At 51.3% G+C, this 26,066-nt stretch overlaps 1 protein-coding gene across 1 annotated transcript in view; it reads right to left on the bottom strand.

Moving 5' to 3' along the window:
* The window catches only part of EPHB1 (EPH receptor B1), an 81,982-nt gene that overhangs the window by 16,365 nt on the left and 39,551 nt on the right, over positions 1-26,066 (bottom strand). Inside the window, exons 4-10 of the mRNA XM_030495227.1 lie at positions 16,561-16,716; positions 13,609-13,944; positions 10,539-10,720; positions 9,155-9,317; positions 6,916-7,024; positions 6,633-6,697; positions 2,944-3,066 (exon numbers count right to left, since the gene is read on the bottom strand). Coding sequence (XP_030351087.1) covers positions 2,944-3,066; positions 6,633-6,697; positions 6,916-7,024; positions 9,155-9,317; positions 10,539-10,720; positions 13,609-13,944; positions 16,561-16,716 — 1,134 coding nt within the window. The remainder of the gene's footprint in view (positions 1-2,943; positions 3,067-6,632; positions 6,698-6,915; positions 7,025-9,154; positions 9,318-10,538; positions 10,721-13,608; positions 13,945-16,560; positions 16,717-26,066) is intronic.

The following is a 26,066-nucleotide window of genomic DNA, read 5'->3' as shown; positions in this document are numbered from 1 at the left end:
ATTACCCCTTGTCCTATTACTACAGTCCCTAAGGAAGAGTCCCTCCCCAGCATCCTTATAGGCCCCCTTCCGATACTGGAAGGCTGCTATGAGGTCACCACGCAGCCTTCTCTTCTACAGACTGAACAGCCCCAACTCTCTCAGCCTGTCTTCATACGGGAGGTGCTCCAGCCCTCTCATCATCCTCGTGGCGTTCCTCCGGACTTGCTCCAACAGCTCCATGTCCTTTTTATGTTGAGGACGCCAGAACTGTACGCAGTACTCCAAGTGAGGTCTCACGAGAGCAGAGTAGAGGGGCAGGATCACCTCCTTTGACCTGCTGGTCACACTTCTTTTGATGCAGCCCAGGATACAGTTGGCTTTCTGTGCTGCAAGCGCGCACTGCTGGCACATGTTAAGCTTCTCATCAACCAACACCCCCAAGTCCTTCTCCGCAGGGCTGCTCTGAATCTCTTCTCCGCCCAACCTGTAGCAGTGCCTGGGATTGCCCCGACCCAGGTGTAGGACCTTACACTTGGCTTGGTTAAACTTCATAAGGTTGGCATCGGCCCACCGCACAAGCGTGTCCAGGTCCCTCTGGATGGCAACCCTTCCCTCCGGCATATCAACCGAACCACACAGCTTGGTGTCGTCGGCAAACTTGCTGAGGGTGCACTCCATCCCACTGTCTGTGTCACCGACAAAGATGTTGAACAGGACCGGTCCCAACACCGATCCCTGAGGGACACCACTCGTTACAGGTTTCCAACTGGACATCGAGCCGTTTACCACAACTCTTTGTGTGCGGCCACCAAGCCAGTTCTTTATCCACCGAGTGGTCCATCTATCAAATTGATATCTCTCCAATTTCGAGACAAGGATGTCGTGCAGGACAGCGTCGAACGCTTTGCACAAGTCCAGGTAGATGTCATCAACTGCTCTGCCCCTGTCCATCAGTTCCGTGGCTCCATCACAGAAGGCCACCAAATTGGTCAGGCAGGATTTGCCCTTAATGAAGCTATGCTGGCTGTCACCAACCACCTCGTTGTTTTTCATGTGCCTTAGCATGCTTTCCAGGAGAATCTGCTCCAAGATTTTGCCAGGCACAGAGGTGAGACTGACTGGTCTGTAGCTCCCCGGGTCTTCCACCTTCCCCTTCTTGAAAATGGGGGTTATATTACCCTTCTTCTGGTCATTGGGAACTTCACCTGACTGCCAGGATTTTTCAAATATGATGGACAGTGGCTTAGCAACTTCATTCGCCAGCTCCTTCAGGACCCATGGATGGATTTCAGCAGGTCCAATGGACTTGTGCACGTTCAGGTTCTTAAGATGGTCTCAAACCTGATCCTCTCCTACAGTGGGCCTAAGGTCTTCATTCTCACAGTCCCTGCATCTGCTTTCCAAGACTTGGGTGGTGTGGTCAGAGCATTTGCTAGTGAAGACTGAGGCAAAGAAGTCATTAAGAACCTCAGCCTTCTCCAAATCCATGGTAGCCAGTTCTCCTGATAGCTTCTGGAGAGGGCCCACGTTGTCCCTAGTCTGTCTTTTATTTGCTACATACCTATAGAATCCTTTCCTGTTATCTTTCACAGTCAGCATGGGTTCATGAGCGGAAAGTCCTGCTTGACCAACCCGATCTCCTTCTACGACAAGGTGAGCTGCCTGGTTGATGAGGGAAAGGCTCTGGACATTATTTGGACTTAAGTAAAGCATTTGACACTGTCTCCCACAGTGATCTCCTGGAGAAACTGGCAGCTCACGGCCTGGATAGGTGTATTCTTCACTGGCTTGGAAACTGGCTGGATAGCCAAGCCCAAAGAGTGGTGGTAAATGGTATCACATCTGGTTGGTGACTGGTCACTAGTGGTATCCCTCAGGGCTCAGTGTTAGGGCCAGTGTTGTTTAACATCTTCACTGATGATCTGGATGAGAGGATCGAGTGCACCCTCCATAAATTTGTGGATGACACCGAGTTGGCTGGGAGTGTTGATCTGCTGGAGGATAGGGAGGCTCTGCAGAGGGATCTGCAAAGACTGGATTGATGGGCTGTGGCCAGTGGTATGAGGTTCAACAAGGCAAAGTGCCAGGTCCTGCATTTGGGCCGCAACAACCCCATGCAATGCTACAGGCTTGAGGAAGAGTAGCTGGAAAGCTGCTCAGCAGAAAAGGATCTGAGGGTGTTGAGTGATGGCCGCTGAACATGATCCAGCTAGTGCCCAGGCAGCCAAGAAGGCCAGCAGCATCCTGGCCTGTATCAGCAATAGTGTGGCAGCAGGGCCAGGGCAGTGATCATCCCCCTGTACTGGGCACTGGTGAGGTCGCACCTCGAATCCTGTGTTCAGTTCTAGGCCCCTCATTACAAGAGAGACATAGAGGTGCTGGACCGGATCCAGAGAAGAGCAATGAAGCTGGTGAAGGGTCTGGAGCACAAGTCCTATGAGGAACAGCTGAGGGACCTGGTGTGGTTTAGACTGAAGAAGAAAAGGCTCAGGGGGGACTTTATCGCACTCTACAACTACCTGAAAGGAGGTTGTAGTGAGGTGGGGGTAGGTCTCTTCTCCCAGGTAACAAGTGATAGGACAAGAGGTAACGGCCTCAAGCTGCACCAGGGAAGGTTTAGATTGGACATTAGGAAAAATTTCCTCATCAAAAGGGTTATCAGGCATTGGAACAGGCTGCCCAGGGCAGTGGTAGAATCACCATCCCTGGAAGTGTTCACAAATCGTGTAGATGAGGCCCTTAGTGGCACGGTTTAGTGGTGTCTTGGCAGTTCTGGGGTAATGGTCGGCCTTAATAATCTTACAGGTCTTTTCCAACCTAGTTGATTCTATGATTCCTTGAGGATTTCCCAGTGAAGGACCACATGTACACCCCCGAAAATTGCTCCAAGTGGGTGTCTGGCCACACAGGAGCAGTGGAGAGGGCAGGGAAGGACAGGTAGCAGGGGATGGCAAGACCCACCTGCTCCAATGACTTCTTCAATCTTGACGAAGGATACATCGATCTCCTTGGCGAACTCTCGGACCGCCTCGTTGGGATCCTCATAGGTGAAGGGGTCGATGTAGATCTTCATTCCTGGAGACCCTTGTTGCAGGAAATATGGGAGCAAAGCAACAGGGAGAGAAAACAAGGGCAGTTGTGCTATGGCCAAGAACTGGAGACCCCCATGTCCTCACACCCTCTCTATGTCCATTAAGATGGCTGCTATCACTGTGCTCACATGCACCACCTCCACAGACCCTTGTTGTCCTCTTTGGTCTCCCTTGTTCCACCTGACCCTCCCCTGCATTCCCTCTTCTCCTCTTCTGCCTCTGTTCCTCCACTGGTACCCTTCCTCTTCCTCCTCCCTGGCAATGGGGAGCAGTTACAGACCTGAACTACAATTAGCCGGCTTTACGGTGAGGGCTTTATGAGGCTCTATGCGTTAGTGAAGAAACATTTATTTACTCAAAAAGGCCTCTGATAGCTTTGTGGTGGCTACTAAATTGACAGAGTGCAGCAATTATAACCAACAACCTGTATATAGCCATAAAATACAGCTTGGCCAGCCTCTGTGACAAGTGTGCAGTCCCTTGCACAGGGGCAATGCACACAGCAGGATCCAACCACGCCACAGGGAGATGCAGCAAGTGGGATCTTGCCCATTTCAAATGGTGGAGAAACCAACACAGGCCGCAAGATGCCCCAGATGGTGTTAGCAGACATCATGTCTGGATGCCCTGGGGCTTGCAGAGCTGCCAGGGGGCACAGCCACAAGTAGGAGCATGGCCATGGCCACCCCTGGGCCTTAGTGGGGCACCGGTGTTGTACCACTGTCCCCCAAAGGGACCCTGAATGGGCTGTGGTCCCCCTGTGGGGGTTCAGCCTCCTGTGCCATTTCTTATCAAAAAGTGGACTGGGGATGGTGTAGCAGTCCCTCAGGGTCAGCTCTGGAGGAGACCAGGAGGGACATCACTGCCTGGTCCTCCTTCCTTGCCCTTACTGTGATTTAGAATGTTTGATTATGCTGTTAAGGACCTCATCAAGGACCACAATCCTGTCGCACTGGTGCTTCCTAAACCCCTTCGAGAGCCAACCACAGATGAACGTCTGGACCACAATGTCACCCCTGTGCAGCACCACAGTGGGAATCCAAATCAACTCCCAGACTCTGCAAGTTCGCCAGCAAGTAATCTAGGAGAAGGCATGAAAATCTCACAGAGGGGCACTACTGGTGCAAAACAGCCACTGAGGGAGAACTGCTTGCAGGGCACCCAGGACTCGAGAGGGACGGGGTAGGGGCATCCTCATGCCCAAAAGGGCCACCTGGGGCAAAAGCTCTGCACCTTGGCGGCAGGCAGAGAAGGCTGCAATGAAGCCATCTGTGCATCTCCCAGTTCATAAATCCCTTTACGGCTCTGTCTCATACACTTTAACTGCCCCATAAATTTTTTTACAAGAGCAGCTGATGCTCCAGCCAGGATTACAAAGGAATTTACAGGATCATAACCGAGACTGACTCACTGATCAAAATATTGAAGAAATAAAGGAGACAATAATTCTGAAGTTTCCTGCCCACCGTCAACACAGGCTGGTTTTCAAACACCCTCTGATGTGCCCCGGGGTCTGCCCGTAGGCTCAGTGAACACCAGGTTTAGCTCCCCCCCCTAACCCCATCCCATCCGAATGAGTGGAATTAGGGCACCTAAACCCATTACTCACCTCTGCAAACCTTAGCCACCAGCTCATCATCACCATGCTGGTAAAACATGGGCAAAATGCCAGGTACCAGAGCACAACACCAAAGGCAACCCACGCTGAGCCTGCCTGCAAAGAAAGCTTTGTGCTCCTAAAATCACCCCAATACTCCTAGAAACTGGATTAGGCCATTTATCTCTACTGCAGATGACGGCAAACCTTTTATCACTCTGAAAGCTTAAGCGCTCTGCCCCACAACCCTGACTCTAGCATTAGATTCTTTCAGACATCATTTTTCCTTGGGAATAAATATTGTCAGGACAGAGAAAAACCCTTTCCCACTGAATCACCACCACTTCAACAGGGCTCTTTACCTATCTCTCCTATCTCAAGGCTCCCAGCAAAGCAGTGGCAGAGATAAAGGCATGCAAAATGACAACCTGAGAGACCCCATCTCACTTCAGAACCAACCCAGGGCAGTTCTTGTCAGCCGGCAATCCTGGGGTGCTCCTGGAGGGACAGCGGAGCTGCAACTGCTGTGCTGCTGCTAAACACATGGGTAATTTGTTCCAATGGATGCACTTGTTACTCTGTTAGTCGCTGGCCACAAATTTCCCACCTGTTTTACTCAAGCATCTGCAATAACCGAGCGCCTGGAGGCTCACTAACCTTGAAAGGGTTTTGCTGTGTGTCCGGGAGCCCCAGCACCCTGGCTTCCTGACACCGATCCTCACATCACCTTTGAAACTACACACAGACACATGCTTCATTCCTTTCCTACCTGGTTTGAGCACCCTGGGGTTTGGGGTGAGCTATGGACACAGCCAGGGTGTGGATGTTTCAAAACAGGAGGAGAAATGGGAAAAATAAGTCCACCTGCACCCCAACACAGGTTTACCCATTAGGCATCAAATAAGTCTTCCCCTGACACACACGGTGCAGAAACACAGAGAAAAGAGGGAGGAAAAGCACAGGTCCACTGTATTTAAATATCACCCAGTGATGTTCGTAAAACAGTTTATTGTTTGCTGGGAGGCTTAAGGTCCCCCACAGCCCTGTCATCATGTTGGGAGGGTTTGGTATGAAGGTCAAGAGATCTAGTGTGCTGTTGCTGGCTTGGCTTGGCTCTCCTGGCTGTCTCCAAACCCCTTCCATCCCTGTCAGCGCTCCTGTTTTTCTCTGCCAGACTGACCACTCCATCTCCATCCCTCCCCTCTGCTCACCCATCCTGCTCCTGCACTTCCCCAGCCATCCTTCACACATCCCTGCATCCCACCACCATCCCTTTCCCCAAGCAAGTGCCCAAGACCCAGGGATGGTTTCTTCCCACAAGACAGCAAACTCCACCTGGAAGACATCTCTAGGAGAGCGTAAATGGGATTTACATCCTGTGGGCGTGTGGCATGGACCCTGCAATCACTGGGAGGCAATTCCTCACCCCATGAAGCTGCTGCTTTATTATCATTTCCAGCCACCACCATGGCCTGCTAGCTGCTGGAGGGGCACCTGAGCAGACATTATGCACAACAGTGGAAGGAGCAGCCCAATGCTGATCCTGGCCCACGCAGAGCCTGTGGCAGGAAATCAAGAGTTCATCCTCCCTCTGAACACCGCTTCTCTCCTTCCCCTCTTCCTCCTGTGGGAGTCTTCACAGCATCCTCTCCCCATCCCTTGTCCTCCTCCATCTCCCCTGCACCTTACATCCCAAATCCATCCTCTCCCCCCAAATCCATCCTCATCTCCCAAATCTCCACCATAACTCTTCTTTTCCCACCCACAATGCTGCACCACTGTAAAATTCCCCCCGATATCCCAACACACAGTTGTGAACATCTCTACTCCCACCCTATGGCCCTCTCCATCTGTCCCATGTGGCTTTCATCCCCCGCCACGCACATTTGAAGGTGGAGGCATGGGGCACATGCTGGGTGCAGATTTAGGAGTGTGTCCCCAGCCCACTTGCCCCCACTCACCTCTCCCAGTGCTGTAGTGCTGTAACTTATCGCTGTACACCGCCTCCTTGCTGTAGGCACGCTTCCTAGGAGACAAGGGGATCAAAAACAAGCCTGGCTTGAGGGACCAGTGGCTGGCGGTGGCCCCAGACTGCTCTCCTGCAGCAGCACTTGGTGAGCAGTGACAGCGTGGTGCTCTCTCCATTTACAGGATCTCCCCGCCCTCCCTTCTTACCCCACATCTCTCCCAGCTATGTCTTATCACATCCACCTTCCAGGGACACAACATCCCACAGGGACCCACCTGCTGCAGACGATGGAGATGGCCACCAGCGAGACAATAAAGACCACCCCAGCCGCTGCGGACCCCGCGATCAAAGGCAGCTGCTCTCTCAGCTCCGACTTGTAGTCATCTGCAAGGGAATAGGGATGGGGTGAACTCTCCCTTGCACACTCATGGAGCAAGAGTAGCCTCCTGGGAACAGGTCCCGTAATGCCCCCTCTGATTCCATGAGTGCCACTCGCATGGGAGGGTGGTGGGACAAGGGGGATCCAGGCAGAAGTACTGGTTGAGGTAGGTGATGAGCCAGTGCTGCGTTGCACAGAGGATTGTCATGTTCGGATCACACATACTGGGATAAAAATATGGAAGAGAAGGTCCTAGGAATGAAGTCAAACCCATTGTGCATGGGCCCAGTTTCCTGAAGAGATGAGGTTCACAGGGTGGCTTTGTCCGTGCCTCTGGGGTTTCCCCTCCCTCAAAAAATTTAAATCTGTTGGCTGTTTTGACCAAATTTAACATGGGGTCTCTCAGATATAAAGTTCCTACGAGTAGCAGGAAAGGAGAAAGAGAAAGATCCCCATTAATAACCAAACCAGCCAGGGAAGGCTGTGCCAGGAGTTCACCCATATTAGACACCAGAGAGTCCACCACGCAACAGTTAACCTTTAGAGAGAGGCCCAGGAGAATCTGATTGCCTTCGCTGCAGGGCTGCTTGTAGGTTTTCCATCTCAACAGACTGCATGAGCCAACTCCTTTTGCAGAGCCACAGCAACCAGAGCATTCCTTCCACACTGAGCATCCCTCAAACCCCCTGCGTCTCCTTGGCCACCCGCTGTGTCCTTCAGCAGCAGACTGGGTTGAAAGCCAAGGTGGCACAGGAAGGACTGGACATGCCTGAAGGAACTCCAAGAAAGCCACGTGCAACCTCCATGTATCTCCCCACATTTTCCTCCTCTTCTCCCCTGCCCCATTAGTGGTGTAGGCACCCACAGTGGGCAGTACCCAGCAGACCTCACGCTCATGGGGGCTTCTGCAGCTCTCCAGAAACATCCCCCCCTTCCCCAACTGTCCCCAGCAAGGTCTGCCAGGCTGTGCCAGTAGCCACAAGCAAGAGTTAACATAAAATTTACTCCAAAAGAAGCACATAAGCACCCCTTTATCTGTATTTTTCTATTCCACGGTTAATTAGTAGCGACTTGATTTATCTCTTGCATGCTGCTTAAATCCTGAGAAATTCTCATCTAACCATCAATTATTATTTAATAATCTACACTATCCGTTCTTATTAAATTTCGATTAATTGCTTATTTGAGGCAGGATTTTTCTTCTCGCTTCTCTAATCTTGAATATTCAAGGCACTGGGAGGGTTTATTACCATTTCCTTCCCTTCAGTCCCCTGCGTGGTTCTCCTCTTCCCACCCCAGCTGGCACTCAGCGTGAGTGCAAACACAGGGCGACCTGGTTTTAGGCAAGAAGAAAAGCTTTAGGAAAGGCAGCCAGCAGAGCTGGGACCCATGGATGTCACCTATGTGGAGCAGGAACCATGCCAGCAGGAACAGGGAAGGGCTCTCTGCAGGGACTTCATCTGCACCAGGGGTAAGAGGACCATGAAGTGAGTGCTTCGTTCACTGACTTCTGGATTAGTTCTGAAGCTGGGATTAATGAAGAACCATCCCATGGGTTATTAGTCTCTAAAGGAATCTAGTATTTGTGGGTGCAGGGAAGGACTGGGGCCAGAAGAACAACAGCATGACTCTGGCAAGGAGGCCAAAAGAAGCCACAAAGGTTGTGAGCTGGCCCTTTTCCTTCAACACACCACCTCAGGGTGGCAAATCAGCTTTCAGTGATAGCTCTGACCTTTCCAGCTTTGTCCTGATGGCTCACATGCAGTCACGAGCATCCCACGAGCGCATCCCAGAGTCCTTCCTCTACGGATCTACAACCCTCCTCTCCTCCGCACCCCACAGTGTCAGGCTCACAGCTGATGGCAGGAGGTCTCTGCCACCACAGCTGGAGGCAGGAAAGACAGAACTGCAGCTAAATAGCAGGGGGAAAAAGAGACCTGAGAGATTCAAAGCAGATTACTCCTCCAGCTGGCGATTAATAAGACACTGCTGTAAATCACCTGGCTTTTGCCACGCTGCCCGCTGGGAGCGAGCTTTGCAGAGGCAAGTTCGTTTAATCCAATTAGAGCTTGAAGCTGTCACTGGAACAAAACAACCACCCCCTTCGCCTCCCTGTGCCCCCCTCCTGGACTCACCATCCGTCAGCGTCTGGAAGCACATCTTCCCACTGTATTTGCCGTAGCCAGCTACAGTGCGGGCTCGCACCTGCACCACGTACACCATCCCGGGTCGCAGCCCCTCGATCCTGGCTGTGTTGGTCTGGCTGCGGGCCATGGAGGAGTTGTACTCGTTGTGGTCCTGCAGGCATGGCAGAGAGAGAGAGATTCAGATGCGATGGGGATGGGGAACAGCGGGGGGACGATGTGGGCTGCAGCCCACCCATCCCCACTGAAGGCACAGATGAGTTTTATCTTCAGGGGAATAAAGCAGTGGCCTTGGTTCTGCTCCAGGAGGGAAAGCAGCAGAGCCTGGGCAAGGTGGCTCAGACCCTCCTGTTGTTCTTGATCCCTGATACAGAGAATCCCACAGAAATAGGACTTACAAGCTCTGCCTGGCTTCTGGGGATCTGGGGTGGTCCCCACAGGCAGCCTCCCTGGTCACACCATAGCAAAGAGCACGAAGCAGTGGGGACAAACAATAAGAGCATCCAGAGCAAAAATACTCATGAGCAGCAAATTCCTCCTCTCTGAACCACTGATGTCCCTGAACACTGCAGAAATGTCATGCAGTTATGGAAACACCATAACGAGCCCTACGAGACCCTGCTCAAGCAGGTTCAAGGGCAACTGGCCTTTGGTGAGAGCCCCAGCCCCTATGGTCCCTGCTTTGCTAGCAACGGTTCTTGTGCTAAACCTTGCTGGAAACCTCATGCATCTCAAATCTCATTTTCTGCCATGCTCCCCAGTGTTTTGCTGTAAAGGGGCTCTGGTGAGATCACCTAATTATTCACATTTAGAGGAATTCGTTCAAGCTGGCAAGACACAGGAGGGATGAACAGCTTGGCCATGGCACGGTTCACCGCAAGGGTTGAGAGCATGTCCCCTGCGGGGAAGGACAGCTGCCAGTGAAAGGATGCAGTGGGAGGCAGTGACCCGGCACAGGGACAACCCTGATTATCCTGCCTGGTGCTTGGTTTCCCCTTTTTTTCTCCTGATACTAACCCCACGCTCCGAGTCACTGCTCACTGTAGCAGATACTAGAGCCAAGGCAGCAACAGGCACTGATGTGCTGGGGAAAATGCTGCTACAGGAGAAGAATTAGCATTTGCGGCCACATCTCTTCCCTTTCTCTGGCTGCGCATCATCCCCGCCCTCCCAAGCCAGTGCAGGCAACTTGGTGCCTGTCCCATCACCCATCCCACCACCCTGACTCTTGCCAGCAGAGAGCCTGATTCAGAGCTCATTGATGTTCCCCATCTCCCAGCAAGCTCAGGACCTAAGCAGCCTTCCCAGCAGCACGGTACAAAGCTCCATGTGCCTCTAGCCCACACTTCATCACAAGATATCCACTCAAGCTTACCGCTGCCGGCCTGGAGCCCACGGTGTTGCTGACGTCGGGCGTGCAGATGCGGCTCAGCTTCTCATAGTAGCGGATCTCATAGTCCAGGATGATGCCGTTGGGCTGCTCAGGCTGAGGCCACGAGAGCGTGATGCTCCTCATTGTGGCACTTACCTGGTGCATGATGGGGACAGTGGAGGGTGCTGCCAAAGAAGCAGGGAGGGAGGAAAACTTAACAAAGAGAGGTAGGACCAATGGCCCTGGGGAGGGGGAAAATCCCCTGGACACACAGAGCATCCCAAATATCCCATGCCTGCAGTTGTTCACTCTGTGGGACAAGCTCACACATTAGCAGTGGGAAGAGCAGCATCTCAGCAGCATATATGGAACCAAAGCAGCAAGCTGGCAAGGGAATTCTGGTATTTAAACCAACGACTCTTTTTAATTAGGGGCTTAGAAATCCTCAGCGCTCTTTCTCCCTGGGATTGCTTGCTCCAAAAATGTCTCCCACAGTGGGGCAAAGACAGCAAAGCTCTCCCCAGCAGGGACAAACCAAGACTCAATGATGTTCTCCAGCTCTGCTTGCCATCTTTTGCTGTAACAGCCTCTCTGGCAGAGCCAGCACCCAGCTCTGCAGGAGCCTGTGCTGCAGCTGCGACCTCACGTGCTGTCAGTAATAGGATGTAGGAGAAAAAATCTGCCGACCTTGAGGACGGTGATGGGAAACCAGGGCAGGGACACCCCAGCCCAGTAAGAGGACCCCAGGGTGCTGGAGCCTGTAGCATAGTTTTGGTTCAGCCCTGTCCCAGAGGAGCTGCTGGGTCTTCTCTTAGAACTCTCAGAGGATGCTCATCCTCAGCGCCCAAAGTGTCTCTCCCAGAAATTCTTTTTCTGAACCCCAAACACTTGCAAAACATTCTCAATCATTCTACAGCTCCTCACCCACCCCAGGGCCATGCTGCAAAGGTGCTCAAAAGGCAGCACCTCCATCCCTGCAGCCCCTGAGACCTCCCGGGCAGCAAACCACAGGGGTCCTGGTCATCTTGTCGCAGCGTTCCCCAGAGAAAGAGAGATGCTCGGCAGTGGCCAAGCATGTAGTCAGCATCAGGTGTTAGCCTGACATGGTTCGTCTGACCCCCTTCCCTCCCTGCCCTGTGTTTCTTACCAGGCCCACCAGCTATGCCATGCACCACATCCTCTGAAAGGCAGCCCACAGTATTTCAGTTTATGCACCAGACCTAAGCAAGCAGGTTTCCCAAAATAGCTGTCGGGCACATTGTCCCCACTGCTCCTGCTCCTTGCCCTGCTCTCTGCTTCCACTGAAGCAAACCCAGGGCTAATCTGTGCCTGAGCATCCCTTCAGCCAAGCACTGCCACAGCCAAGTATCCCTGGAGCTGAGTATCCCAGAGCTGAGCATCCCATCAGCAGCAATACTGTCCTTCCACCATTAAGGGCACCAAGCTACTAAATTAGCCAAGAGCCACTTTTCCAAAGGCTTTTTGCCCTCCAAGCTATACCTGAAAGAGTCACAGCCAGCAAATATGGCCCTGATCCTGTACTTAATCCTACCAAAAAGCCTCCCTAGCATGACCAGGGCAGAGCTCAGCTTGGAACAACCAGCTTGGAGCATAGGATTGTGCCGTGAAGGGAGCCTGGATGTGATGGGAGCTCCACTCCATGTGGCCACACTGGGAGATGTCAATAGCTTGGCACCGCCTTTGTTTACCTGGCATATTTAATCCTGGTTGTTTGGGGTTTTTTTAATCTCTCCACATCCATTACAAGATGTTCATGGGCTGAAATTAAACACTTTGCTTGATTGCTGTTAATTGCTGCATTCCCCACCCCGTTAGCGTGGATAGCGGTGTAGAGGCAGATGGGGCTGGGAGCAACCCTGCAGGGTGAGATGCACTAACCAGACTGGATTCAGCCCTGAGGTTGGAAAAGCCCACTGCAAGCCAAGGGATTTTAGATGGCCAGCACTGATCTTGCCCTTCACATGCCTAATGCATTTCCACCACGTTACCCCACAGCCCATCCTGTGGCACTGGGAGCATTTCCATGTTAATATTCATCCTTTGCAAGACGAACAGGTAGCGCTGGGGTACAGATAGCCACGGGTGGCCTGGCTATTCCCAGCTTCCAGGGAGCCTTGGGGTAGGATATGAGCAAATAAATACCCCAAAAATCCCACTCTGGAAAAAGAAAGGCCCGGAAACAAGAGGCAGGCTTGACTGCACGTGGTTCAGGAGACAGTGATGCCAGCCAGGCACAAGTGTAGATTTGTACTGCCCGAAGCCAGGAGACTGAAATATTTATGCCAGGTTTCTCTGTTGCACGCTCCCAAGGGAGCGCCCTGGCAAAGGCTGCCTACATGACACACTCAGCACAAAGCAGGAATTACCATCCCCTTTCTCTGCCCAAAGCAGATGGGTTTCCATCCCTTCCACTCCCTGTGCTTCTCACTGAAGCTGGGACCAGTTTCCCCCTTGTCATCTGCACCCTCACCCTGCTGGCATCCCAGTTTGGCTCAGAGCTGTTGTTCAGCTCCTGACACCTGATCAGAAAGAGGGAGGGAAAGGGGCAGGGGAGCCTGGAAAAGGGGACAAGAAGAAAATTATGGGAGAGGGATGTGCCAGAGGAGACAGAGCCTGAACTCAGCCCTGGGATGCTGCTCTTTCCATACTATAATACAACCACGCTGCATTTCAAGGCTGGATTCACCCCATTTCCCTGCTACTGCCTGGGAAAAGGGGGGAAATGGTGATGCTATTTCATCCCCAAGCAATCTAGAGGTGGATAAAAACCAGATATCGGCCCTCACTCCCCTTCATCCCAAAACCCAGTTCTCGCTTCTCCCATCCCCTCCACCTCCTCAATCCTTTCCCTTCCTCTTTTCCTGGCCTTTCTCTCCTCTTGCTGCCTTCCCCACAGCCCACCCAGGGCTGGCTGCAGGTTTACCACATCCATCACACACCACTCACACACAAGGAGCTTTATCCTTCAGATGTGGAGCTTGCTTCCACATAGAGCTTGCAACCGGTAGGGTATGGCTAAAACCCCCGAGCACGGCGTTGACCCAGGACTCACCAGCTTGATTGGTGGTGATGTTGACAGAGACGTGCTGCTGTGGGAAGGGGCTCTTGTTGGAAACCCCATTGACAGCCTGGATCTCAAAGGTGTAAGGCGTGTGTGCCCACAGGTTGCTGATGAAGACCCGGGTCTCCGTCAGCCCCAGCTGCCTGGGGACAAAGTCCACGTTGTCATCGCAGCGGGAGCAGGTGCGTCGGTCCGACTGGCACTTCTTGCAGACAATGTTGTAGGTGACATCGTCCCGACCCCCTGTCTCCCGTGGGGGGTGCCACTCCAGGATGATGGACGTCTCGTTGACGATGGAGATGACATTGCGGGGACCAGACGGAACGCCTGTGGGAAAGAAGAGTCCTTAAGACAGGTCCTTGTCCAAAACATTATGCTCAGCCCTATTGGGGCTCAGTGGGAACCCTGAGGGCTCCAGCATGGCTCCATTTGCTCGTCTGCCCATCACCTCCTGCCTCAAGAGGGATTTGGTCTCCATGGCTTTTCCTGAGTCAGGGTCAGGTTCTTCCCACTGGCAACACTGACCACCCACACCACCAGCCACAGAGAGGGGTTTCACGGTTCAGATGAGGACTCCCATGCCACAAACCCACTTAGTCTCAAAAAAAACCCCTATGTGGAGTGCACACAGATCCATCTGCAAAGATGGACTCCTGATCATTAAAACAAGATGTCGAGATAGCTCCAGTGCTCACATGGAGAAGCAACTCAAACAGATTATCACAGCAAGAGAAACTCCACTTAGCCAGCACTGTGGGTAAATGGAGGAGCAGTGGGCAAAGAGAGTCAAAAATGGAAAGTGGTTATTAATGGTTCGATATCTCAAGTTGGGAGCCCAGATATTTAACAGCATGGAGGAGAGCCGGCACCACTCGCTGGTTTGCAAGCAGCTCGGATGTTGGACGAGAGATCAAAATTGCATTGATCAAATCCGCTGGGAGCCATTGCAAATGCTTCAGAGAATGGGAATTGAACACAGCTCCGACTGCAAGCACTGCTGAAACAGGGCCGGAGTCCATAAAGAGCAATTCAGGAGGTAGCCAGGCAGGAGAGCAACACTGAGGTGTACACGTACATTTGCCCAGGTCTGGGGAAGGATTTGACATTAGCCAGGGCAGCTCTGCATCCAAAACCGCAAAATCCAGCTGCTGGGTTACATCAAATAAGGAAAGCAATTAATTACTCGTGCTGGTTGGGCTCAGTGCTGCACATCCAAGGAAGAAAAAGGACTTTGCCATGATGCAGGGAGTAATAAAAATGATGGATGACTTGACCCGTGAGGAAAGGTTAAGAGCGTGAAGCATGCTCTGTCTTGGGGAAAACCATCCCAGGGGAGCCCTCCACGTGTGTGTGCTGGGGAACATCTTTAGTGCCTGCAGATAAATTAGCCCCATTAGTGCCTGGGGATGGGCTGGGCAGAGGCAGCTTCATCAGCGTCGGGGTGACATGGCTGGTGGGATGGATGGAGTTGTCATCTATGCAGGATGACCTCGGCTGATACCCTGGCTCTGGTCACTGCTCCCAGTCAGCCTGGGGGGCCATGGGTGGCTACCTCTGCCCAGCTCCCTGCCTGCACTGCCCTCTTCCCCTGCACCCTTAATCCAATCCCCCTCTGTACCTTAAGCAGACAAGCTTTTTTTTCCTCCATAAAAAGGCAGAAAACTCTTTCTTCTCTGGCCCAGCAGCAAACTGCTGTCTCTCCAAATTCCTCCCCTTTAACTGCAGCCCCTTCCCTCCTCTGCCAGAGGTACGGTGCATGAACCACACTCGCAGGCATTGCCCTTGGGATGGGCTCTAGTCAAGGGATATGCCTGCAGCTCCATGGCGTTATTTACTTCTCTAACACAGAGAAACTTTGTCGGTGAACAGCTGGCACCTCAAATAGAGCCTTGTAAAATTAAGTGTCGACGAGAAGAAATGAAAATCAGCAAATAGACTTTTTATACTGTATTCGTATAGTGCAGCAATACTGTGAATCAGCTGTGTAACGAGACATAGTAAAGATATATAGATTATCTGCAGTTGTGCTACCTGCTGAGTACCTCTGGTCTGACAGCTCGAGTGATCCAGCAAAGCATGCAAATCCGTTCCTCGTTTCCAACCTGCATTTCAGACACTCCCCAGCACCAAGGGTCCACAGCATCCTTATGTTAAAGCTCCCTGTTAGGCTGACTCAAAACCCCCTTGGGGAGTGGGAATTGAGGCTGAGACTCATGTTCTCAGTGGGCTTAAGAGCACAGCAGCTCTTTTTTCTCTCCTGGGCTGTTCTCTTACCAAGAGACAGGCTTGAAGAGGCTGCTGCCATCCCAGGCAGTTTCGGCAGACACTCAAGCAGCGATGCATTGCATGCAACACCATGCTGAATACCAATGCTTAACGCACCCTTTCCCCCTTCAAAAATAAAAATACTCCATCTGCAATGCTATGAACAAGACAGCAACAGCAGGTAACTTTAAATTCTAATCTACCCTGTGGACTATCTCCACGCCATCACCACCACTGCCAGGGTGAAGTATAAATTCACATGGCTGCCAGAGAGGCAGGTTGCAGGGCTGTCCCATCACTCATCATTTGGTGCGTGCCATGGCGGTGTCCCAGGCAAGCAGAGCAAAGGGTGATACAACTTTTGCTCATGCTGGCATGGCAATGAAGGAATGCATGTTGGTGCAAGCATTTCTACAGCACGTAGAGGCCATGCCGTGCCGCGTGGAAAAGGATGGGTGTTCACTATGGGTACCACGGCCCTCTGTAAAGCTAAACCCTCACAGTGGATTGACCTTGGTTGGCAACCAAATGTCCACCCAGCCGCAATCTCATTCCCCTCTGCAGCAGGACAGGGGGAGAAAATAAGCTGAGAAAGCTCCTGGGTTGAGATGTTATCCCCCGCAGCAGAGGAGTGTGAGACCCCACAGCCCCCTCCGCCAACCCTCATCTATTACTCACTGGTGCAGGCAGCTGCCGGTGGGTCAAAGTCTGCCCGGTAGTAGCCGTTGCGGCACGTGCAGACCGGCGAGGCCTCGGCGGTGGAGCGGCTGTTGGAGGGGCACGGCACGCAGACCCCTGCACCCTGGCTGGCCTTGAAGGTCCCCGCTGGGCAGGCTGCAAGAGAAAGGAGAGGAAAGCAGTTGGGTGCCGAACCATCCCAGAGCAGAGGCGAGAGCAGGTCCTGTCCTTGAAACAGGGCAGAAAGACAAAGAAAAGACAGACACAGACAAGCTTCACACCTCTATAAATGCTAAACACAGTAGCACCTTCCTATTGAAGGTGCCAGAAGGTGCCTGGATGGCCAGAACTTCCCACACGTGCCATGAATTTTTTGTGGGGCCACCAGGAAAACACTGAAATCACACAGCAATGATACAGTAATTAGCCAGGCAGAGCAAGGGGACTGCAGAAGCTGCTTCACTCCCCACCGCTCATACCCAGGCATGGGGATGGCAGGACTCCCTGCCCCAGCAGCACCGATGGGGACACAGGCATGGAGGAGCACGACAGTATTCCCCTTCTGCTGATCTGAAATGTCCCTTTCTACCACCCCAAGGGCATGGCTCAGCTCTTACAACTATTTTTCCACGCAAAATCTGATTATTTAATTAAGAAGTTGATGGGAAGCCCATGCCAGTGTCCATCCCCATTAATGTCCTGCAGCCCAGGGCTGGGGATAATAACCCTCCTGGCCTTTGGCCTCCAAGTTAATTCAAGCAGGAAATGGAAACTAATCCATAAACAAGATGCTCCAGTTACAGTTACAGCAAGGCTTTAGTCAGTGATGGGGAGAGATTTCATTCATCAACTGCCTTGCTGCTCTGCGGTTAGAGGGTGAAGGTGGAGCAACAAAGATGGGGTCCGCCATCCCTGCCCCACCCCACCAGTCCTCACCAACTAGGTGCTTATGAATGGATGCTCATCCATCCTTGACATCTAATAAAACCCTCAGGTGACCCCTATGAAACAGATGGCTGCAGAAGGCATCGTCTGTATTTTGGCACATGTGCTTGAGGTACCAGACCTCCAAACCAGATCCACCATCCATCTGCGGAGAGACCGTGCCTGGTCTCACACACAACGTGGTCCCACCTCCGTTTGGCTCCTGGCTCTGCCCCTATGATGCTCTCACCTCCAAGGCATGGCTCTGCAGAGAAACACCCTAAGCGTCTCATAAACACGGCAATGATTGAGATAATGGAAAGTGCCTCTTAGCCCCTGTCTGCTGCATCAGGATATGAGGCATCTCCTAGCAGCTGTGAAGAGGAAATTAATAGGAGCGAGCAGGAGTAACCACTTTGATGCAATTTCCTTGGGAGATAGTGGACCATCTAATCTTTATTGGAGCCCTTTAACCTGTCACTCAAAACCCATGAAGGCCTCTTGCTCACACAGTCTTTCCAGATATTAAAAGATGATAAAAAAGGATAAATCAAAACAATATTTTACAATTTTATTATTCAGGGGATTTATTCCCCTGCCTAAGGCACACAACTGGCTGCAATGAACCGTTTCTTTCCAACAGCGCTAACAGCTGAGTGGGGACATGGGATCCCAGAGGGACCAGCCACCATTTCATGCTGCCCTTCCTCCTCCCCACCACTGCCAAGTCCTCTGCATCCTACTGCAGATATCCCACATGTATGGCATCTTACAGAAGCTCTTAGGGCCACAAACCACCACTTGCTACACATAGACAGCTAGACACGCAGGGTCACCACACATTGCAGGACACTGGAAGGGCATATGAGGGCTTGAGGAGGAACTTCATGATGCCAGTCCAGAAGGCAGCCAGATGCAGACCCCTCCCTGAGCCCCACAGGCAGCTCTATGCCCCATAACAGCATGAGGAAGCACAGAGTTACACCAGACACACAAAGCAGGAGACAAAACCACACGTGGACACCAAGACTTCGAGGTGATCTCCAGTTCTCCACCTCTCCCTTCCCACCAGCACCTCCTCATGACATCCCTGCAGCATTGCACTCCTGCCAGCAAGTGTTAGCATCCATGAGATGTGCAATGGGTGACTTGTGGGCTCTAGAACTGGAGGACATGTTCAGAAACATGCCTGAAACATGCTGGGCTCTTTGGAAGAGCAGGAAGGAGAGCGCAGTGGTACCAGGGAACAGCCACTTGTATTTTGATGAGAGGAGAAAGGGCAGGGAGGGAGGGAGATGAGAGGATTGCAGCGCTACAAACACACCATAGTTTTAAGCACAGGGGCATGTCAGTGGGTTGGTTGAAGGGGTTTGTTAATTTTTAATTACAACTAATCCAAGTGATGCTCTGTCACAATACCCAAATAAAGTACACTCCGCAACCCAGCATCCTCAGGTTTCTTTTATCACTTTGCTTATTCATAAATTCCTGTAATCTGCAAGCACGTGGCTCTTCATTGGTAATGATAACAATTAACTTTTCTTCTCCTGTAATTACACTGTGCTTGCCTAAAGTCTCCCGCAGTGTCAGGGAAGGCGGATGCCTTCTCCCTCCTCCCAAGCTGCTGCAAGCTGCAACCCTCTGCTCTCACTATTGCCTGTGTCTCCCCTCTTTCTGAAGGAGCTAAACTATGAACCTCACACTATGAAGCTGGAACTCCCAAGCCCTCGCAATGCCATGATGGGATTTAGAGACCCATGCAGCATGGCATCCGTAACCCTTCAGATGGTATATGCACAGTCTGAGTGTAAGGCTCGGATAGAGGGCTCAAGCCCAGAAGGGAGCAATAAATCACCCCACTATCGGCAAGCACAATGTTTTCCTTGATTTAAGGGCTGCTGCAAGAAAGTTTCCCAGAGCTGGCAAGATCTGGATCCACTTTAGCACCTCGGACAAGCATGGGATGAGGCTCTGCCCTGCCTTTCCCTGTGGAAACATGCTCCTTCTGCCAGTGCCCAGGCTGTGGTGCAATCTGCATCTCTTCAGCCCAGAGAAGAATTAATTGATTGTTGATTATGTGGGCTGGATAAGATTAATGATGTGCTTAACTATCCATTTCCTCATGTTTAAGCACTAGGGGCGTGTTTGGAAATGATGAGGCACAAAACTCAGCAGTAGCGGCACACAAAAGCACTGCGAGGCTTTTTGCTGCGGGTAACTCTCCTGTCTTAATAGCCTGTACCCTGCACCCTTATATTTTGGGTGCCAGGGGACCTAGAAAGAGCTGAGGGTAAATGGGATCTCTCTGATCCTCCATCCCTGCTCCTACCCAAGGCAAGCCACCCGTTAACAGACCAGATGCTCTGCAGAAGGGTCGCAAGTGCAGGAGCATCCAAGCATTTCATTCTTCAAACTAAATCCTCTCTGTTAGCACCTGGAACTTGCACTTTTTAATTACTCTCTCAGGGAAGCTTTAGTCTGAAAAAAGAAAAGAAGAAAGAAAGAAAGAAAGAAAGAAAGGAGACATCTCCTCTATACTAACTTGCTCTAAAGCTCCCTGGGGATGTGGAGTGGCAGTTTTCCTTATCAGGTTTTAAAATAGGAGCTTCTGAAAAGAATTAGAGATTCCAGCTCGCCATTCAGTGAGCCCATCTCCTTCCTTCACTGGTACCCCACCGCGGCTCCTTCACCCACAGCAAACCGAGCCTGCGCCGCCTCATTGTTCCCATGCCTCTGATGTCTTTGCTGGAGCAAAGCTAACCACATTTGCCAGGTATTCCCAAATTCATGCTTGTTTCGGGTTCCCTTCTGGGTCCAATGCCTTTGCAGGGCAAACTCAGTATGTTTAAGCACACCTGTGGTTACGCTGGCTGTCCTGGTTATTTTTTCCTCCTTCCTAGTAGCTGGTGCAGTGCTGTGTTTTGGTTTAGCCTGAGAACAGTGCTGATAACACACTGACGTTTTAGTTGTTGCTAAGTAATGCTTACCTTGATCAAGGACTTTTCAGTCTCTCATCCTCTGCTAGCGAGGAGGGGCACAAGAAGCTGGGAGGAAGCAGAGACAGGACACCTGACCCAAACTGGCCAAAGGGGTATTCCATACCACAGCACATCATGCCCAGTATATAAACCGGGGGGAGTCACCTGGAAGGCCCAGATCACTGCTCGGGTCGGGCTGGGTATCGGTCGGTGGATGGTGAGCAATTGTATTGTGCATCACTTGTGTTTATTGTTTTCTTTTCCTTTCCCTTTTTAGTTCTATATTCTCTCCCCTTGTTATTTCCATTATTATTATTAGTAGTAGTAGTTTTATATTATACTTTAGTTACTGGACTGTTCTTATCTCAACCTGTCGGATTTACATTCTTTCAATTCTCCTCCCCATCCCGCCCAGACAGTGAAGGAGAAAAGGGGAGCGAGCAAATGACTGTATGGTTCTGAGTTACCAACTGGGCTTAAACCACAACCCTGGCACAGCAGATGATGAAAAGATGGGTTAGAAGTAGCAGTGCTGCAGAATGTGATGCCCTCAAGCAAGCTGGATGTGCAGAAAGCATTGCTACATGCAAAAGCAATAAAGAGCCTGGATGGTCCAGCCTTGCTTCAGAAAGACATGTGGTATGCCAGCACCCCCAGGACATGGGCAGCGGGGAAGGTGCCCTGTTGGGTTTGAGGACACTACAGGCCATGAACAAAAAAGGAACCGCAGCTCATTGCACTTACAGCTCGCTGAAAAAGGATTCAAGGCCATTTTCCCCCTTTCTGCAAATGAGTTTTTCATTAAGGGAAAACCCTACTACTAAACCCAACACTTTCTGCAAAAGGCTCATGATTTTTCAATGAAATCCCCCAAAAAAGAGAGAAGATGCTTTGCTAGAAACCCCTTGTACATTTTGCAGACACCTTTGACACCAAATGCATTTATCCTTAAGCACACTAAAAAAAGAGGGGAGGGGAAAGCCCATCAATTTTTCAGCCTTCAAACTAATTAGCCCAAATTATAGGAACTCTAGCAGCAAGGCAGCTCTCCTCCCTGTCCCACTGCCTCCATTGCAGCCTGCACACAGGCTAGGAAGCCCTCCTAGATGCTTTCAGCTGAAAGACACCATCCAGGCAAATAAACGCACAACTAAAATTGCATGCCAGAAAAACATTTAGAGGATGTCGTGATTACAGGGGAGTGGTGGTACCACACCCCCCAGGGACACCCACACCGGGCTCCAACGCAACCAGTGCTTCTGGGTTTTGATCCTTTTGATGTGATGATGACATCAGGGATGCAGGCTGCAGCTTAGGGGATAAAAACCAGGACAACCAGGCAAGCTATCACCCACACGCCACCCCTCCCCAGTGGGGGCTGCCACCTCTCCATCTTCATAGGACAACAAGGGTGTTGCCTTCCCACCCCTCTTTCATCTCTCTTTTTGTCCTCTCCCCAAACATCCAAGCAGGGAGCAGGCACTTGTTGCCAGAGGTTTAACTACTTGATGCTCTCACATCATCCCTTCCCTCCTGCATTTCTGATGGGAAGGAGGTTATTTAGGGTTCCTTCCTCCCTCCTTTCTACTTTTTATTGATCCAATTCCTTTTTCTACCAAGTCAAGTGCTTCTTCTGAGCACCTCAGCCCTGGCATGGCCACAGCAAGCTCAGCAGGCAGCCAGTAACACCAGTGCCCATACTGCCATGCCACCCACCACGAGGCAGACTAAACTGGAGAGGTTTCTGCATCCCAGTCCCAAGGCATCCACAGACGGACAGACACATGCTCCTCCAGGGAGGAAGCTCAGCACAAGTCCCCAAGCAATGCCAGAAACCACAGCATCTTGGGTACAGGACATGCCAGCAAAGTCACATCTCAGGGAAGGACAAAAACCTCATTTTGGTGCAAACTTCACCGTTTTTGCAGCCAAACGCACAAATTCTCATCCTTCCAAATCACTCAGAGCTGCTCCCGCTCCAGGGCCAAGTGCTCACCCAACCTAATTACAAACAGCACCTGCCTCGTTGCATTGCCTTTCTGTATTTCAGCACTGTATAGGCAAAAACTCATGAGATAAACACGAGCTTCCAGCATCTGGGTTCGCATCCTGCGGGCAACAGGCTGCATCTCTCCCCAGTGTGTGGAGGAAAGAGGCCCCGGCTCTTCATGGCACAGATGGCTAATTAAACCAGCCCCTTACCTCTGGAGAAATGGGTTTAGATCCACCTTGGGACACATGTAAATTGAAGTCAGCAGCCTCGGAGCCTGGCCCGCCATGGTTTATTCGTGGAAGAAAAGTAAAATTCAATGTGTTTTCTTCCTTCTCAGAGTTTTTTTTTGCTGCTGCTCTTCTCACAGATGAGGAATAAATCAAAGCAGGGCAGGATTTCAGTGGCACTTGCAGGTAGCTGTGCGAAGCCAATTAGAGGTAACAGAGTGTGGGTGCATCTGCATTCGCCTCTCCTGAAAATCCCATCCCTCATCAACCAAGGATTTGCTCCTCTAGGGCAGACCAAGGTGCTTGCAGACTAAGCCTTGTGTGCTTGGCTGCAAGCAAAACGCAGCCGATGCTCGTCCAAAAGCGTTATTCCTCCAGGAAAGCAGGCTTGGGAAGATTAAGGATCTCTGGATGCAGAAGAGCTTTGACACCAACTGTTTAGGTAGTACCATGACCCTAAACAATGAATTTAAGCCTAGAGCAGTGCATGGAAGCAGTCAGATTTGGCTCCCACATGCCCTGCTGCTTGCTGCCTGCAGCACCCATCTTTCCAACAGGTCCACGCTTGCCCATTTAATCACCACTTTGGGCTTGACTTTCTCTGTTTTTCATGGTTAGAGGGATTCTGAAGGTCTAAAGATGAAATCCGTCCCACATCCATTTGTTGGATGAGAAAGTGGAGAGCATGCATGCCCAGGGCAGATGGCGCCGCAGGGCTGCCAGCTCACCACAGAGCAGGGAAACTTGCTTTGCTCTCCAAAACAGACAACAGGGGGTGAAAAAAAAAACACTTCTCAAGGTCACTTTTGCAAATCACTTTTCTCCCACTTGGGTTTTGCCCCACTTTAGTTTCCACTTCACGCCAGGCTGAGGCTGCCTGATCTCACACCACAGCTTCCCCACCACTTCCCCTCGTTTCCATAAACCTGACATTGAAAAAACAATGCCAGACCTGCTCCAGCAATTTTGCATGTGAAATCAGGGATGAAAGGCGGCAGGAGAGCACATGGCACAGCTCATGGAAACCCCAAGCCCATTTCCATTTCTCCTCAGTGTTTCAGCTCTTCCCCTTGGGAATTAAAGCACCGCTAATGGAGGGGAGCAGGGAAACTTGCCTTGCTCTCCAAATCAGTCAACAGGGAGGTACTGCAGGGAAGGATGAGGCTAGCACTGCCTCTCTGAGCACCCACGTTCAGTAATCAAAAACTAAATAATTTGATCAAACACTAGACAAGTCATCTTCATATGCAGGAAGGTCTACAGTGGAGCAACCAGCAGTCGCATGGCCACAGCAGTGATGGGCACCGGATGCTCATCACCATCCTAATGCTGCCTGAGCTTATTCTGAGTCAACAAATGAAGGGGGGATGAAGTTCTCAGCCATGATTTGAGGTGATTTAACCTCCTTCTACTCTTGTTTAAAAACATATTTAGCAGCTGGAGCCCGCCACAGGCTGTCAGCCCTGCAAGCAGGACAGGGCTGGTTTTGTCATTGCTGCCCCAAACCCTCACGGGCAGAGGGGCCAGGAGCTACCTTAATAGTAGTTGCAAATGAAATGCCATGACATAGCTCTCCCTGGGGATGTGATGTAAGGAAAAGGGAGATTGATTTACCACGGAAATAGACAGCAGTGTCCAACCCCCTACTCCTGGGTTTCCCCACCCTTACCAGGGCTAGATGAATATTTACATCTCCGCTGGATTTTAAAACCAGAGCTAAGGTGTGGGGAAGAAGCCACACAGGAAAACCCTCACAACCTGGGGCACTCTTGGTTGTAATGAAGACGACAGAACTAAGGCTGAGCTAAAGGTGGCTAGTGTTATGAAGGCAAGAGGTGTTCATTGTATCACCCTGGTGATGCTGATGGCCATCTGATTGCACCAGTTCTGGTCAACTGGGCCAAGCATGAGAGGGGACCACCAGGACATGTCCGGGTGAGCAAATGCATCCCCAGCACTCAATGTCACTTGCAACGAACCTCCTGATGAATTTAGAGCAAACGAGTGGGGGGAATCAAGATTCAGGACAGGACTCACGTTCCAAAAACACAAGCCCCAGAAGATGCTCTACTCCCACCCCAGACACTGGGCTCAACACAGAAGTCACGGCATGAGACTAGTTCCCCCATGAACTGCAGCAACGTGAGACTCCAGGAGTCAATAGGCACAGACTGGGAGCCATATAGAAGAGCTGATACTTTGATGTACCACTTAACACAGCACATTCTGTTCACCACTCAACACCTACGTGAGCGATTGAGCCACCTAATGAGCAGGAAAGTGAGCTGCCACAAAAATTCATGGTGAATCTCACAGAGTAGCTCTTCCCTCAGGTACAGAGGTGCTGGCAGGGGCTGTAGTTAGAAGCCCCCTAAAAACGATCCATCTTTGCTTTGCAACCAGTAGAGACCCCCTGGGGATTTCAGGAAGCACCAATGTGTCACATGTAGCTCCAGCACCTTTCCCAATTGGGAAATTGGGGCAGCATCGCCCCTGTGCTCCCAGAAGCACAAACCCCTCCTGACTGGGATGCAAACATCTCCCACTCTTAATAGAAACTAATTAAGTACCTTTCCCTCCTTTGCCAGCTCACACCACACAGTATCCCCTCAATCTAGAGAACATCAAGTGCTTATTAATTACATCTGAAGTGGTTCCTTGTTAGTGCTGACACCATGAAGATGAGTCACCCCAGGATGGGGGATAGCTCCAGCCGCAGGGCCAGGCTTGCGCTACCAGCACAGGCAGGGACACACAGACACACGGCTTCCGTGTGTCCATGCCATGACACTGGAGGACATCTTGCCTTGGGTTGCACTGGGGTGGTGGGATGCCCCATCACGGAGCAGGACCTTGCCATCCCAGTGAAGATGAGCCTCTGGGGCTGCAATTTGACTGACTGCTTGAGGACCATGGCCAGGGATGGATTTGGCACGGGAAGATGTCCCAGCCAAGGTGCAACTGCTCTCCCAGATCCCACATTCTCCCCAAGAGCCCCATGCATGGAACTAATTAGAAAAGTAATTAAGAGAGCTCCCCTATGAATATTTATAATCAAGCAAGCCATAATTACTGTTCCTCAGAGGAAAGGCACCTTCCTACCCAGCCGCAGAGAGGGAAAGGGAAATGTGGCACCGACTAAGGGACCAAAGGCACCCTCTGCTCCTGCCTTCACATCTACTTGCCTTCACACAGCCCTGGTCCCTGGGAAACTGCCTCCATTATCCCACAAAGGCATAAGCTTTCCACCCCAGGAGTGGCATTTTCAGCAGCAGCTGCCATATTTCCCACAGCTGACAGCAATTTACTATTATTTCTATTTATGAGCATCACTTATGATTTCTCTCTCTTTTAGTAACACCTCCTTTCCCAGCCTAAGCAGTA

Source organism: Strigops habroptila, chromosome 8 (genome assembly GCF_004027225.2).
Source record: "Strigops habroptila isolate Jane chromosome 8, bStrHab1.2.pri, whole genome shotgun sequence".
NCBI lineage: Eukaryota > Metazoa > Chordata > Aves > Psittaciformes > Psittacidae > Strigops > Strigops habroptila.
Note: the sequence above shows the minus strand (reverse complement) of the source record. Positions and strands in the feature narration are given on the sequence as shown.